Source organism: Asterias rubens, chromosome 4 (assembly GCF_902459465.1).
Source record: "Asterias rubens chromosome 4, eAstRub1.3, whole genome shotgun sequence".
In the NCBI taxonomy this organism is placed as follows: domain Eukaryota; kingdom Metazoa; phylum Echinodermata; class Asteroidea; order Forcipulatida; family Asteriidae; genus Asterias; species Asterias rubens.
The window spans coordinates 5,334,189-5,350,311 of NC_047065.1; the positions used below are offsets into that span (position 1 = coordinate 5,334,189).

Here is a 16,123-nt window from a genome sequence, read left to right on the forward strand (position 1 = left end):
TGTGTGCATTCAGATGCTTGATTTCGTGACCTCGAATTCTAATTTTAAGGTCTCCAAATTAAATTCGTGGAAAAGTACTTCCTTCTCGAAAACTACGTGATTTCAGAGGGAGCCAATTCTCACACAATTTGATACTATCAACCTCTACTCTTTGCTCGTTACATCGTAAGGTTTTATGATAACAATTATTTCGACTAATTACCAATAGTGTCCACTGCCTTTAATATTTAGTTCAGATAATTAAGTTGTTGAGTGTAGTATGTATTTTGCCAAGGAAGTCTATGTTCATAGACAGCTTGCACAGACGCCACATAATACGCAACAACGCCTAAATTGTTTAACAATTTTGATTCGCAATCTTACGTCAAGTTTAGTATACACCGCTGTACAGTTAGACACACTGATATAAATATTTTGGTTTTGATACATAATATAATGGAGCTATAGTGACACTAATACATTAACCTAGTATTTTTCATTTATATTCAAACAAAAACAAAAAAACACCCAAACAATCGAACACATAAACAAACAACATAAACAAACACCCCAACACCACAGGGACCACATTAAAGTGGCCCTATATGCTGTCCTTCGGACAAATTGATATTATTAAATGGCTAAAATGAGGAATCATTACAAAGAAAAGTTGTTTGGTGTGTTCTAGTCTTATTGTTTGTTGTTTGTTTTAAACGTTGGTTTTGTTTATGTCCACTTTGAATAGTCGCCAATCCAGGCCTATACTTTTGCACAAGTAAGCGCGGTCATAATAATTATTAATACTTCCTGCGAATGCGAACCAAATTTTTGTCTGCAACGGGGCAGTTGCAGTGATCAGGCAAACTAATCTATGGGTGTTTTATGTTTTTAACGATAGTTTCACACTAACACGATTGAGTGTTTTACTAATTATTTTCTGGCGACAGCTCGAAGTTTGATGCCGTCTTTAGGAGCTGAGAATGTAGTCTCGCAAAGATTGAGCGGAATCTGAAATTGACGAGAAAAGGCAACATAAATGTCTTGATGGTGGCACAAAAAAAATAAAAATTAGTGCGGGTGTGGCAGGTTCTGTCCACTGAACTTAAAATGTGTCGCCCTAACCGCCCTTTCCCTCTTCGTACGGCCAATTGAGACAGTTTGACCGTAAGCGCCCTCTTTTGAATCAACTGCAATTCAACCCATGTTTTAGCTTATGGGGGCTCAGACACACAGTCATTCCCAAACCTCCCCGCAACAATCGTCCTTATGGGGCATTATTTCGGTCTTTCGTTGTTCCTCGCACTTGACAGTTTCCAATAATTTGTTGTATTAAAGGCAGTGGAAACTATTGGTAATTGTCAAAGACTAGCCTTCACAGTTGGTGTATCTCAACATATGCATAAAATAACTAACCTGTGAAAAATTGAGCTCAATCGGTCATCGAAGTTGCGAGATAATAATGAAAGAAAAAAAATACCCTTGTCACACGAAGTTGTGTGCGTTTAGATGGTTGATTTCGAGACCTCAAGTTCTAAACTTGAGGTCTCGAAATCAAATTCGTGGAAAATTACTTCTTTCTCGAAAACTATGGCACTTCAGAGGGAGCCGTTTTTCACATTGTTTTACACCATCAACCTCTCCCCATTACTCGTTACCAAGAAATGTTTTATGCGGATAATTATCAATAGTGTCCACTGCCTTTAACATTTCCTTGAGGAGTATTCAGTGGTTGTTTCCTTTGACTCCATAAGATACCGACAATGAGCATACCCTGACATTCTCGGTTGGGTACCTCCTATAACAAAGCTTGTGGGGTATAACATTTTGTTTTTAAGTACCGGTTCAAATGCGGCTCCAGCAACCCCCTTCATAGATTTATCCTAGATGAGACCTAATGTTTACATTGTTGGATACTTTCATTTACTGCAATATAATAATAATATGTACCTTTGTTTCTGGACACACATCTAATCGGTAGTTCTGCAGTACACGCACCAGCGCCATCTTGGCTTCCAACAAGGCAAATCGCATACCAATGCAGTTACGCGGTCCGAAGCCGAACGGCACGTAGGTGCAAGCCTGGATTAAAGGTTTTCTCTCAGGACTGAATCTGTGTACACAACGATTTCAATTATTTGATACAGTGAAGATGTATGGGTGTTGTAAATCTTAGGTATAATTGAAAGCAACGGAGATATAATGTTGTGGGCTCAGTACACAGCGTGCTAATTCATGTGACTGGCTTCTGTCTAACACCCCGAAAACGATGGACAACACCAAGTTGGTACTCCTCAGTTGGTAGAGTACTGGGCCCAATTTCATTTAGCTGCTAAGCACAAAAATCTGCTCAGCATGACATTTTGGCCTTCATAAAAACAGGATTTCTTACAAAATGTCCACGTGATTTTCAGGATAAGCAAAGAACAGCTGAATATCAGTACAGGCAATAATTGTTGTTGGGTATCATGTTTTATTTTTTTCAAGGAAGAAATTTCATGTTAAGCAAATGTTTGTGCTTAGCAGCTCGATGAAATTGGGCCCTGGTTTCGTAGGAGATGCTGCCCCCTCGGCGGAGACCATGTCCCCCATAAGGAAACCGAGTACTAGATTGGGTACCTGTCTTTATCCGCGGATAAAGACAGGTCCCTGCTGTCAGATCCAGTGATTCCTGTGGAGATTTCACTGCTGTCACGTCCACAATAGAATTTGAATGCGTATCCCTGTGTGAAGTGATTGAGATCAAAGGTGAAAGTACACGCCGGTTTGGGGTAGGTCTCTGGCGTTATTCACGAGCCTTGAATTGTGAAGTCAGATGTTCAGGCTATTACTGCATACAAACATCTGTTAATAGAGCACCCTATTTTAAATCATCCGCCTTCAGACCAATCTTAGGGGACAAATTTCACTGTTACCTGCACGCAATCCGCAGGTCTGCGGTTCAAGTCCCGCACTTGACATTTTGTTTGCCTTCAACCAGACATTTCTTAAACATGTACACTGCCTTATAAGCAAAATGTCACATCCCCTTAAGCTGTTTCTTGAGCTGCCGTTTCCCAGGTCGTATCGTAAGCTTGTTGGGTGTGATTCCCGCCGAAAAACATTAACCAAATACTACGGATCATTAACAACATGAGAACATTATTTATTGAACCAAGATAGGATGCTGAAACAAACGTACCTCTCCGGATCAAACTTGTCTGGCTCCGGCCAATACTGCTCATCGCGGTGGATACCATAAACGTTCATAAACACATTCACTCCTTTCTCTATGGTCAGGCCATTGTAAGAAAACGTCTTGTTACAGATGCGTGCGAATCTATCAAAACAAAACTGGATGCAATTAATTCATGACACTACTGGCTAAGTAGAGAACAAGAGTGTATTATAGATTTCCAGACTACGGTGATGCGGCCAGTCTCTAGCCTTATCCACGTACACAAGCCAAGTGATGACATTTGGTGGTTCAAACAGAGGCAGCGGGTTACGGTGATATCGGCCGTTTGCACAAGTCCGTCAGTTCAGTTCTGTCCAGTCATGCCCGGGTAAAGTTGCCTACACGGAGTAGTTTCCGTCTCAATCAGGCAATACAAAAATCAAAAATTAATACTTATAAAGCCCACAAAACCATCAAAGTGCTCTTGGCGCTAAATACAAAAAAATAACATTATTCTTGTACAATAACTAGAATTTAATCGTAACAAGAAATCCAGCGAACACGTGGTAGAGAATACACAAAGCCAAACAAAAGACTCGACGCTCATCTGCAGAGAAGTCGAAAACAGATCGTAATCGCTCGTTTTGTAGATGTTTAAAGGCAGTGGACACTATTGGTAATTACTCAAAATAATGATAAGCATAAAACCTTTCTTGATTACGAGTAATGGGGAGAGGTTGATAGTATAAAACATTGTGAGAAACGGCTCCCTCTGAAGTGTCATAGGTTTTTAGAAAAGTAATTTTCCATGAATTTGATTTCGAGACCTCAGATTTAGAACTTGAGGTCTCGAAATCAACCATCTAAACGCACACAACTTCGTGTGACAAGGGTGTTTTTTCTTTCATTATTATCTCGCAAGTTCGATGACCGATTGAGCTCAAATGTTCACAGGTTTAATATTGTATGCATATTATGATGAGATACACCAACTGTGAAGGCTAGTCTTTGACATTTTACCAATAGTGTCCACTGCCTTTAAAGGCTCATCTACACATTAATGTGTGACTATAAAAGGAAATTATTGTGTGAGAAAAGAAAAGACAGATACAAAGTCAGACCCCTTCCCGAAGTATATAATGAACGTACATTGCTGCGGGTGGATAGACTCGCAGGGACTCGCATATTACCATATCTAGGTACGTCATCTTGTTAACTACGTCATAGCCTATGACGTCACGGCTTGGGGCTTTATCTTGGATCTCAGCATAGAGTTTATCTTGTACGTCTGGGTTGAGGGCGAGAAGGTACGAGGCAAAGCCGAGCAAGGAAATCGTTGTCTCATACCCTGCCAAGAAGAAGAGTAAGGCCTGAAACAAAAACATGAAATAAACGTTTCAAAATATTAAAGGGATATTTTGCCCCCAACAAATTTAACAATAATTATAATTTTTCATTTTTGTTTAATAAGTGAGTATTATGTGTTTACACTGTAAGCCGCCATATTGGTGTGCACAGACCTATTAAGTAGAAAGTTCTTTCTAACTGGAAATCCAGAGCCAATGAGACATGCTGCCTAAAATGGTATAGGCCATCTCAATCTGGACTGCCTGAGTACAGAACTAAATGGGTCTCACTCTTTTTCTCCCCCAAAAAATTGACAAGACATTACCAAAAATGTCGGTCTACTGGCTGCGCTGCAAACCGGTAGAGCATCGGAGAGTAAAGCACAAAATAATACGAGTTGATGGAGTACCAGAGAAGGGCTTCAAGATCCTTCTCATCAAATGATTAACAAAAACTCTCGGCCAAAAGTCATCCTCAGTAAAGTCGTATAACTGGTTTAAATTATGTTTGTTTGATAGTAGAGATCTATTGTTTGACCTGGGCTGTGACTTCGTTGTTTGTTAGCGCCCTCTTGCGTTTCATGTGGTGAACCCCGTTTCCAGCGACGTCATCTGTTAGTTCTGGAGCTTCGTTGTGTGCATTTAGCATCAATTGTAACATGTCAATATTCTGAAATGAAAATGAAACGAACCTTATTAAGGTCAGTTTCCAATTGTGTACGAGGAGAACACGCGGCAACACCAACCATGCAATGAGGATTTTACATGACAGATAAAGCTCGTTTGTGTACAAGTGAATGGGGATATCTTGAGACAAAATGCTATTAATGAGGGAATAAGGGTAGCGACTTATTCTTTCACGGCCGTAATAAAGTAAGAAACTATGTAAAACTTATCCGTTTCTACATGGTTTCCGACGTGTATGAGCTCTGTACCGTAATATGTACATGTTACTGTACATGTTACATGTACACGAGATCCGTGTGTTGCATGCCTATTTCCGACAGTTTCCGTTTCCGTTCGTGCGCATGCGCGTTGTATTGGTGCAACACGTTCTGGTTTTCCTTTCACACACAACGCGGCCACCTCACCGACAGCGCCTGTATCGCCCGTAACAAGAAACGTCTTGCATCAAGACTAGCGCAGAGTATCCGCTCACAACCGGTTATAAACACTGGTCATTGTCAAAGGTTGACCCCCCCCCATGTGACGCGCTCTCAACCAACAGGAATAGTGGAACTGTCTGAGGTATTTATGAATAGTACATAAAGAATACTTCAAAATGAATGCCTTATAGGTGCACCAGACATGATTGGTAATTTCATTCTGATTATAGACAGACGATTTTGAAAGTATGGATTGTTTGATCTGTTACTAGGTCCGGGTCCAAATTGGCGAGTACAGCTACTATCTTTCCGCGTCATCGTGCGTTTAGGTATATGACGTCCTTGACAACAGCCTTAGCAACAGCCGTAGCTGTTTATGCCGATGTGGATACGGCTTAATACATGATCTAGTCTCACTTTAGACTTGTCCAAGTCGCTTCCCTGTTCTTTGCGAAGTTTGCAAGATTCCCTCGTCACTGTTTCGAAGAAGCTAACAACTTCGTTGGGGATTATGCCAACATTGAAGTAAAGCAACACTGGTCCCATCATTGGGAATATAGCTAGAAAATTAAGATGGAAAAAGGTGAACCTGCATTATATATTATTGTTTCCATAATATTAGTTAAAGGGGTACTTTTGTGAATGTAGAGAACCCAATTGCGCCCTCAATGTTTATTTTGTGTTAAGTTCACTTCTCGGGCAAGTGTGTGTGTGTGTGGGGGGGGGGGGTCACATGTAGAATCATCCTCTGCAGCGTTTTAAACGGCTGTTTGACAACTACGAGTCGCTACTCTTTCATTTCTATTAATGCCTTTTAGTGATACAAAAATTATGACGTGCTTGAGCTCCGTCGGTGTGTTGCACTAGGGACTTTTCGTTTTCAACGACGGAGGGTTCTGCGACGGTAAAGATGACATTTGGCGTCATCTGCGCATGCGTCGGCTTTGAGGACGGTCGTCCCTCATTTTCTACGACAGTACTTGGGATGAATCTTCGTTGTGCTGAAAACGACAACGTTTAGCTGAACAACCGTCGCAGAACCATCCGTCGCCGAAAACGAAAAGTCCCTATTGTTTATGACCGAGACGACATGTCGCGACAGTTTCCGGATTCGTTTGTGCGCGTATAGTCTTGGTGCAAGACGTTCTCGTGTTCCTTTCACGCACAGCGCGGCAACCTCACCGACAGCGCCCGCATCGCCCGTAACAATAAACGTCTTGCAAGAAGACTAGCGCGAAGTATCCGAAAACAACCGTAATAAACAGAGCTCCAGCTGGTCATTATCAACCGTTTAAATTTACAGCCAATCCATTTGAGAAACGATTGGTGGCTATAAACCAATATGAGTAAAAGTGGTGAGGACAAAGGATGTTTGGTATGAAATGATGGATTACTGGACCATAAAAGTAATAAATGTATTGTTCGATAACAATACAGGGAAACGTGAAAGGGTGTGACAAGAGAGCAAGTTGCATCATTTGGAATAGCGAAACTGTCTGAGATATTTATGAATGATAGATAAAGAGAAACAAGTGTTACACACTTACACACAGCCAGGTTTCGTAAGATTGACTCAGCCGACTTGAATGCTTTCTTGGCGTTGATTACAAACTCATGATCTTTCGTTACTTGTGAGTCTATTTTCAGCCCGAAACCACACCATGCTACCGTGTCCATCGTGAAACCTCCGTACAAACTGCAGCGTATAAATAATAACATTAAAAATAAACAGGGGTTTTAGTAGTCATTGTTTTAATATTTGATGGTATAAAACATTGTGAGAAACGGCTTAATCTGAAATGCCATAGTTTTCGAGAAAGAAGTAATTTGCCACGAATTTGATTTCGAGACCTCAGATTTAGAACTTGAGGTCTCGAAATCAACCATCTAAACGCACACAACTTAGTGTGACAGGGGTGTTTTTGTCTTTCATTATTATCTCGCAAGTTTGATGACCGATTGAGCTCAACTTTTCAGAGGTTTGTTATTTTATGCATATGTTGAGATACACTAACTGTGAAGGCTAGTCTTTGACAATTACTAATAGTGTCCACTGCCTTTAAGCTGAGTTCACTTCAGTTTTTTTGTGCAAACACATGATTTGTGTTGAAGTTGGCCGGGAAAAACGTTATGCATGTAAATAACTTTATAAAAAAACTGAAATCCAAACGGCTTTCAAGAGAAGCACTTTTGTCTTAGTATTTCTTAACAATAACTCACTCTTTGCAGTTGATGTTACTTCCCTCCTTCACTGCCTTCTCGATATTATACAGCATGGTGTCACAACATTCGTTGATCATAAAGGACATCTGTGTGTGGAAAATACCAAAAAATATTGCAATCGTCTATTAGCATAAACAACTTACTTTGTAACGGGCAAAGTAGAGATTTTGATAAACGGCTCCCTCTGAAGTAAACGTAGTTTTTGAGAAAGAAGACTGAATGTTTGTTTTATAAGGAACGATTTAGGTGTGGTTTATGTACTTAATAATATAATAATAATAATGTCGAAGTCTTATATAGCGCACGTATCTACCAAACAAGGTACTCAAGGCGCTGAGTATATACAAACTTTCAGAAAGATAGGTTATTGCAGTGATGCATTCTAAAACCCAGTTATTTAGCACCTTATAAGGGTTTACAAGGTGCTACGGCACATAGAGCAGCCACAACCAGGAACACCGGGGCGAACCCCTTCTCTTTTCGATAAGTGCACTGGGTTCTTTTACATGCGTTACACAACACATGGGACCAACGGCTACTCCGATGACCAATTATTGAGTCCAAGCATCCATAGATTAGTTATTAATTATGCATGTGATGGGGACAAATTAAAGGCAATGGACACTATTGGTAACCATTCAAAATAATTATTAGCATAAATCCTTTCTTGGTGACCAGTAATAGGGAGAGATTGATGGTATAAAACATTGTGAGAAATGGCTCCCTCTGAAGTGCCATAGTTTTCGAGAAAGAAGTACTTTTCCCATGAATTTGATTTTGAGACCTCAAGTTTAGAACTTGAGGTCTCGAAATCAACTAAACACACACAACTTCGTGTGACATGGGTGTTTTTTTTTTTTCATTATTATCTAGCAAGTTCGATGACCGATTGAGCTCAAATGTTCACATGTTTGTTATTTTATGCATATGTTGAATTACACCAACTGCGAAGGCTACTCTTTTAAAATTACCAATAGTGTCCACTGCCTTTAAGAGAAAATACTGGGTATTGTGTCCAATGCCTTGAAACATTGTAGTAAAAAAATGGTTATTTCGGATGTTGTACTGGATGATGTCTATTTTTTGTTTACCCCACTCAAGTTATTTGAAAAGAAGGTGTCTCGTCTAAACCATACTGTCATCTTATCACTCACCTTTAAAACAAAATATTTCAAGCAAATTAGTATCTGTTCATAGATCCACCAGGGCCCTCAAAACAAGGAGCTTCTTAAGCACAACAGCCAAGCACAACAACAAAATGCTTACCAGAACAAGATTTGCAGCCAACTAACATGTCACACTTACAATTATTGACAGGTGAAGGCATATACTTTGCTCCTTTCTGCTATTAAGCAAATTGCTAGCCATTCGTTGTGTGTGCTTAAGCAGCTCTACGGAGGTTAGCCATTTCCTCTACCACATACCGTTCTCATTTTGACGGCGCTGAATGCCGGTGTGACGACCGATCTAACTTCCTTCCACTCTTCATCTTGCAGTGATAACAATCCCTTGTTCACGATTTCGGGACCCCTAGAATTACTCTTTAGGAAAATTAAACATGTTAACAGAATATAATTGAATATAGGATTTGAAGCAATATTACATGGTGAGGTATCAATATAATTATAATTATTTGGTTTGCCGTCGATTTCACCAAACTCTTCCTAACTTAAGATTAATCTTAGGACTTAGGACGAGTCCCAACCCTACACTGTAGCATGCAGACCTTAAGATGTATCCTAAGTTAGGACGAGTTAACTCGTCTTAACTCGAGATAGGATCAATCCTAACTATAGCGTTTCGTGAAATCGGCTGCAGGTAGAGTTTGTTTTTAGAGAATTGTCTTGCATTTATTCTACTGCCGCGGAGTGTGTAGATAATCTGGGGTTCGGGAGACTTCTCAGTTCTGAAAAGTTCGTTTCAGTTCGTTGCGCTTTTAACTATTACCAGAGCGGATGGTATAGAAACCAGACTTGGACTACTACTTTAGCTTATATAGGATCGTAATTAACTGTACTGCCGCGGAGTCAGCTCTGAATTGCTCTCAACGTTTCGACTAGCTTGCTTTAGTCATCTTCAGGAGACTGTGAGGGAGTCTAACAACAAACTCTACCTGGCAAATAGATACACACATTGTGTTACCGCAAACCAAATAATTATATAATATAATTGAAGACTAAACTATACTACATAACTAACTCGTGTTTATTTTCTACTTCCTAAAAAGGTCAATGTCAGTAATTTTACTCTGTGTAACATTGTTATAATTGTATTTAACTAATAATTTGTTTTATGAAGCTAAATTTAAGTTTATTTTGTATTGCGGACAATAACACATTCTAATTCTTTAGATTTTATTTCCCGGACTCAAGTCATGAGTTGACGTAAAATAAAAGAGCCGGCGTAGCAGGAGATTCTGTCGATGTGTTTATAACTCTTCGTCAGCATGGATTCTCAGTCCAATCGTAGGCTATAAAGTGCTGTATAATACACCCTCCGTGGGTCTGGCATCTGGCCTTCGTATGCAGTTCTGAACCAACATTTCCTGTGAACCAAACTTAAAATGAGTGACCCTACCTTTTTACGGTTGGTAAAACTGGAGAAATCTTTGACCAAAATCTGCTTGACGATGTCAGCATCCGTTAGGATAAGCATAGGCTGTCGAAACATGTACCACCTGAGGAAGTAATCAACAGTTAACATATCAAGTTTGACCGTAACAAAGTTACGACTACTAAGGTTTCATATTTAGTTTTTTTGTTCTTGTTTATTTCCAATCAAATAGTTTCAAATATTATTATTATGTAATAAATTATTTCTTTGTGAAGTTTATGTAAATAAGATTACCTTATTTTGTGGTTCCTTAACAAAATCCTTAACACAGTATTAGTCATATCTCAAACCGGTTGACTCTCACCACAGGCATTTGCATTGATCATAGTAAAACAGATTCAATTTGTTACTTCCGTAATTGAATGTTGACGAAGTGACAAACAAACTTACCCAAACACCCTCCCGTACTTCGCGGTATACTCAGGAAACCTGCATCCAAAACCCTGACGGGAATGACAACAAATAGACACGGAATTAAATATCAATGGACACATGCTCGTTCTCTAATTCACTAATATACTTATTTGTCTATTTAACCTTGTCATCTTCAATTAGCCTGGTAATACATTTAATTCTCTGTATTCTGTAGTCAGAATTGTTGAATGTCATTGTTCGTTTTGTCTGTCATGTCCTCGTTTTGAGATTTGATGATTTTTCATTTTTGTTGTTGTCTATATTTAGGCGGGGTTTCTACTAACCTCGGCTGTTTAGGGCAGTCTCATGCTCTCGTTCCTCCATGTTGTACTAATTCACTACATATTAAAGCTGTATAATATAATACTTATACGCGCTATTGATTTTGTAGCCTTTCTATGTAGGCCCTACTGACATACTTTCCGTATGGAATAAAATTCACATTATTAAGTGAACTGAATTAGCTTGAATTTAATTGAAAGAAAAAAAAAACCCCAAAAGGAACTCATAACGGAAAACTAAGTGTCAGAGACGAACATGAATATGCAAATAGAAAGACAAATGTGAAACACAATATCAGAGATAGAAGTGTTGGTTGACTTTTAGTTGACAAAATACCCAGACTTGCCTCATCCCAATTTGTGATAGCAGAAATATCAACTTACGTAAACTGCGCAATATGCAACTGTTTCTGAAGACAGACAGATGCCAACAGCAGAAACAACAAATCACAGTGCCGACAAAATGTTCGATCAATGCCTTATTGAAATAGTCAACGTGAAATGAGAATTGTGTACACTTACTTTTCGTATCTGATGCAGGCTGCCTATAACTGGTAGGTAAGACCCGACACGTATGCCACGACGCTGGAAATAATGGTGACACCACCAATCGTATCTGAAATTAATAACAGTCGTTAGTTCTTATTATACAGTTTAGTCATGCCCTCCGGCCATTACATCCAACGCCAGAGGCAAAAGCTAATTATTCCAGGGGGCACTACGAAGACATCACTCCAACATCAAGTTTGGGTACGAGTTAAACAGTATTTGTTATGACGACTACTCCGCAAACGGTGAAAATAATTATGTTGACATTGGCGTTACCGAATCATAAACGTTATATTAATTGATAATAAGTGTTGTCTTTCTAAAAGAAAACAACACAGTCCCACAAACAACTACCATTCCTGGAATTATTATTGACAATCACAAAATTATAAAATTTGCATAATATCAACTCTAAATTAGGAATTGTAAAAGTATGTGCTTCGAACACTGAGACAGAAAGAGCTTTACATTAAAGGAACACGTTGCCTTGGATCAGTCGAGTTGGTCTTTGAAAAGTGTTTGTAACCGTTTTTTTATAAAATGCATATGGGTAGGAAGATATTGTAAAAGTAGTATACAATGATCCACACAAACATGCCTCGAAATTGCACGGTTTTCCTTTAAGTTTTACCCCGTCGACTTACACGGTCACCCATGGGAGTGGCCGACCGTGTTAGTTCGCACCGTAAAAGGAAAACCACGCATTTTCGAGGCAAACTTGTGTGGATCGTTGTATTCTACTTTTAAAACACATTTCCAACCATATGCATTTATATAAAAAAAAACGGTTACAAACGCTTTTTATAGACCAACTCGTCCGATCCAAGGCAACGTGTTCCTTTAACACTGAATAAAGTACAAAAAAAATGTTCTTACACCAAAAACAAGACAACCACTGCAATAACTAGCTTCGTGGTAACCGACGACTGTTCAATGCCTCTCAGGATATCCATCGTGAATGTCTGCAAATAAAGAGTTTTGTCAACACGATTAAAATAGGCAAAGTTTGAATTTAATGAAGACACCCTACTTTGTTAACGACAACGACGAGAAAACTAACAAACAAACATTGATGAAGCATGTTATGGCAGCCCTCCACGGATGCATTGCGACAAAACGGGTCTCTCGCTAAAAAGGGGTTTAAAGGCACTGGACACAATTGTTGTTATCGATGACCAGTCTTCTCACTTGGTGTATCCCAACACACAGGCATACAATAACAAACCGGTGAAGATTTGGGCTCATCTGGTCATCGAAATTGCCAGAGTATAACGAAAGACAAAACACCATTGTTACATTCAAATGACCAATTAAAGGGTTCAGCTAATGTAATGAGAAAAAATTTGAGTGAGAAATCACCTCTTTCTAAACGCTAGTACTTCAAAGGGATTCCGTTTTTGTTGTACCATCAACAGCTCTCAGTCGCTCACGACCACGTTGCTGGTATGCTAACAATTATTTCGATTAATTACTTATAGTGTTCAATGCCTTTAATGACATGTTATCTATGAATGTCAACTGAAGTCATTGACCTTCGGAGCAGACGAGTGGGTCACAGGCGAAAGATTGCCACTTCATACTGTTTGTTAATAACTACAACATGTCTTGATCAATTCTACAGATTTTATTAGCTACCCTAAACATCACTCTATTTCTGATTAAAACCCAATGAATCAAATCTACCTTTCATCCAATCGTAGAATTAGTAACCATTGAGTTTATTATTTTATTATAGGTCTGAAACTGTAAAGCATTGACTATAACATCAGAAAACGTACAAAACATGTTTATACCAACTCTAACTCAATAGCCCAAACAAGGTATAGCTACATTATCATATTCTGTACAAAAGCAATTGCCCTGCTCAACAAACGAGCTACACTTCAGGACAGCTCACACTAGCATCTTATAGGTCACAGACTGCTTTCTTTACTTACCGAATGTGCGTCAGTTATTGCCTCACCTGCGAACAAACGGAGAAACTTATCCTGAAAAACTGCTGCAAGAGGTCCGTTCACTCCGTGCAGTCAAACCCACTTCATTAACACCCACATATACTCCCCAGATCACTGCTTTACTACAGAGACGTATTTCCCAGTCTGTTCCCGGTCGGAGGTTCTTGAAAACACATGCATTGAGAGACAGTTTGTCCATTCTGAATTGTCACCTACTTAGTGTTTGCACAATGAGTGCACGCCGCAAGCACGAACCCTTATACAGCAGTGCACAATTCTATATCTGCTCAGTTTAGCAACTTTTGTTGAAAGTTAAAAGTCCACTCCATTGTTAGGGTTATTGATGTTATTATTAAACCTAGCTGGCCCAGTCTAGACACTGTCTAGCGAAAAATTTTGTTGTGACAAACAGCCAGAGGCAAACATTCCACAATCAATATTTGCCCGCCGACTTATCGCAATTAATGATCATTCTCATTTACGAATAATTCATACGAATGATTTGAAAACATTATTTCCAAAGCAGACTTATATCAGTCCAGGGAAAGCTCGGCTTAGCTCGTGCTTAAGGTTCCCCCTGCTGTTCATACCTGCCCATCAACACTTATCCGAATTACCATATTTTAGGGGTTGTTAAACCTGAGGATGGTGTTACTTACAGCTCCGTGGTTTAACCGTCCAAGGTCCCTTTCAGCAAACAAACAAAAACGACATTCAATAATGTGGATTAAGGATTTAATTTGTTATTTTTGTTACATTATGCTGTAAAAAAAATGTCAAACACTAGTCTTCACAGTTGGTGTATCTCTCAACATATGCATACAAACACAAACCTGACTGTGAAAGTTTGAGCTCAATCGGTTGTCGAAATTGCGAGATAATAATGAACGAAAAAACAACCTTAGTCACACGAAGTTGTGTGCTTTCAGATGCTTGATTTCTATACCTCAAATTCTAAATCTGAGGTCTCAAAATCAAATTTGTGAAAGATTACTTCTTTCTCGAAAACTACATTACTTCAGTGTGAGCCGTTTCTCACAATGTTTTATATTATCAACCTCTCCCCATTACTCGTCACCAAGTGAGGTTTTATGCTGATAATTTTTTTGAGTAATTACCAATAGTGTCCACTGCCTTTAAATGGTATGCTTTATTATCTGCCCATAGTGTTACTGCCGTTGGAAACGACCTCTGTTTAACAATATTTTGAATAAGGCGAGTTTGCTTCGCCATGCACGGGATCTATGCATCTAATCTCTTGAGAGGATGAGACTCGATTTTTGCTTTAATTGGTGCGATTTTGTAATTCTAAGCATTGCGTAAACATGGTTAAAACATTGCTTTCATGCATTTGTGTTCGGACGTGTAATTGTCTTAGTATAGTGCTGATTCAAAAGTAAAAACACTGTAAACGAGTAAACTGACCAGACTTCATCTTCGGAATTCTTTTCCTACGCTTTTCGGTGCATTGTGTCATTTAAGAGGTCGACTAGTGTATCCCCCCCCCACCTTTGTGTTTCCCTTGTGTTTAAAGCAAACAACCCAGGTCAAAGTTGTTATGGACTTTGAAATATTCCATGACAGAAGAAGTGTTATCAACAATTTTAGGACATCTGAAGTATCCAATCGTCAACTGATATATTTCGCAATGGTATTAAAAACCTTGTCCGATAGACTTTCTGATTGTCAAACTCCACTAGTTTGTGTATAATAGGCGTTCGCTATGATTTGTGATACTTTGGTCAAGTGTTGATAGACTTACAAAGTTTACATGTTTAAAACCGTTTGAACCCGTGCATCAGCTGTCATTGGAGCTACAAAGCCTGCATGGAGTTCATGCAGACACGATATATCGGGTATGGTTGAAAAGCGACAACTTCAGTGGCCAAAAAAAACCAAAAAAAAAAAACGATAAAGGCATGTGGTGCTTTGCTGCAGTAGTTATCTTTCTGTTTTCCACGTGACTGTTTTGGGACATAGATTTCAAAGTTTATGGAACATTAAGTGCAAGGTAAAACAAACAAATATTTTGTTTTACAATATGTAAGAAAAAGAAGGTATTCAAAATTCTAGGCGGCATAAGTTTCAGGTGATCCTCAGAAATAGTGTGCTCAGTGTTCTAGGCTTTTGACGTCACTTGCGAGAGGTTTGTTGCTCTGGAACACGATCATCGGTGCAAAGCCAATGAGTAGAGGGCGGCTTAATTTTGTCGAAACCTAGCCGGTGTTTTCGCTACTTTTTCTGGCGATAGCTCGAAGTTCTAAGCCATCCTAGGAGCTAAGAATGAGTGTCACAAAGATTGTACGGACTAATGTAAAAGAGAAACTGCAACGACTATGACAGGATTATCATGCCATTAACAGAGTGCGAAACATTTTGACGGGGGAACAGAATCTCCGACGGACAAGGGACACCGTTCGCTCGGCCCCAGCGGCCAGTCTAACCAGGACCGCTGGGATGGGCTAATCGCTTGCAGATTCTTGTTCAGGAAGTACGTCATGTA

At 39.3% G+C, this 16,123-nt stretch overlaps 1 protein-coding gene across 1 annotated transcript; it reads right to left on the bottom strand.

Annotated features, from left to right (window-relative positions):
- Window positions 1-153: 153 nt before the first annotated feature.
- Window positions 154-13,681, bottom strand: LOC117289266 (cytochrome P450 3A13-like). Its single transcript, XM_033770308.1, has 14 exons — window positions 13,603-13,681; window positions 12,542-12,627; window positions 11,639-11,732; window positions 10,812-10,864; window positions 10,386-10,485; window positions 9,233-9,349; window positions 7,806-7,894; window positions 7,133-7,281; window positions 6,003-6,145; window positions 5,018-5,149; window positions 4,283-4,503; window positions 3,158-3,295; window positions 1,927-2,089; window positions 154-987 (listed from the first exon to the last, which is right to left on the bottom strand). The coding sequence occupies exons 2-14, from the start codon at window positions 12,616-12,618 to the stop codon at window positions 910-912; spliced, it is 1,554 nt and encodes a 517-aa protein (XP_033626199.1). The 5' UTR covers window positions 12,619-12,627; window positions 13,603-13,681; the 3' UTR covers window positions 154-909.
- Window positions 13,682-16,123: the final 2,442 nt, after the last annotated feature.

Bases quoted from the DNA above. Each gene is read 5' to 3' on its own strand.
- LOC117289266 (XM_033770308.1), bottom strand. From the start codon at position 12,618: ATGGATATCCTGAGAGGCATTGAACAGTCGTCGGTTACCACGAAGCTA. The intron at 11,733-12,541 runs GTAAGAACATTT...TATTAATTTCAG, and splicing joins GTGGTTGTCTTGTTTTTGGT to ATACGATTGGTGGTGTCACC. The intron at 7,282-7,805 runs GTGAGTTATTGT...TATACGCTGCAG, and splicing joins AGTAACATCAACTGCAAAGA to TTTGTACGGAGGTTTCACGA.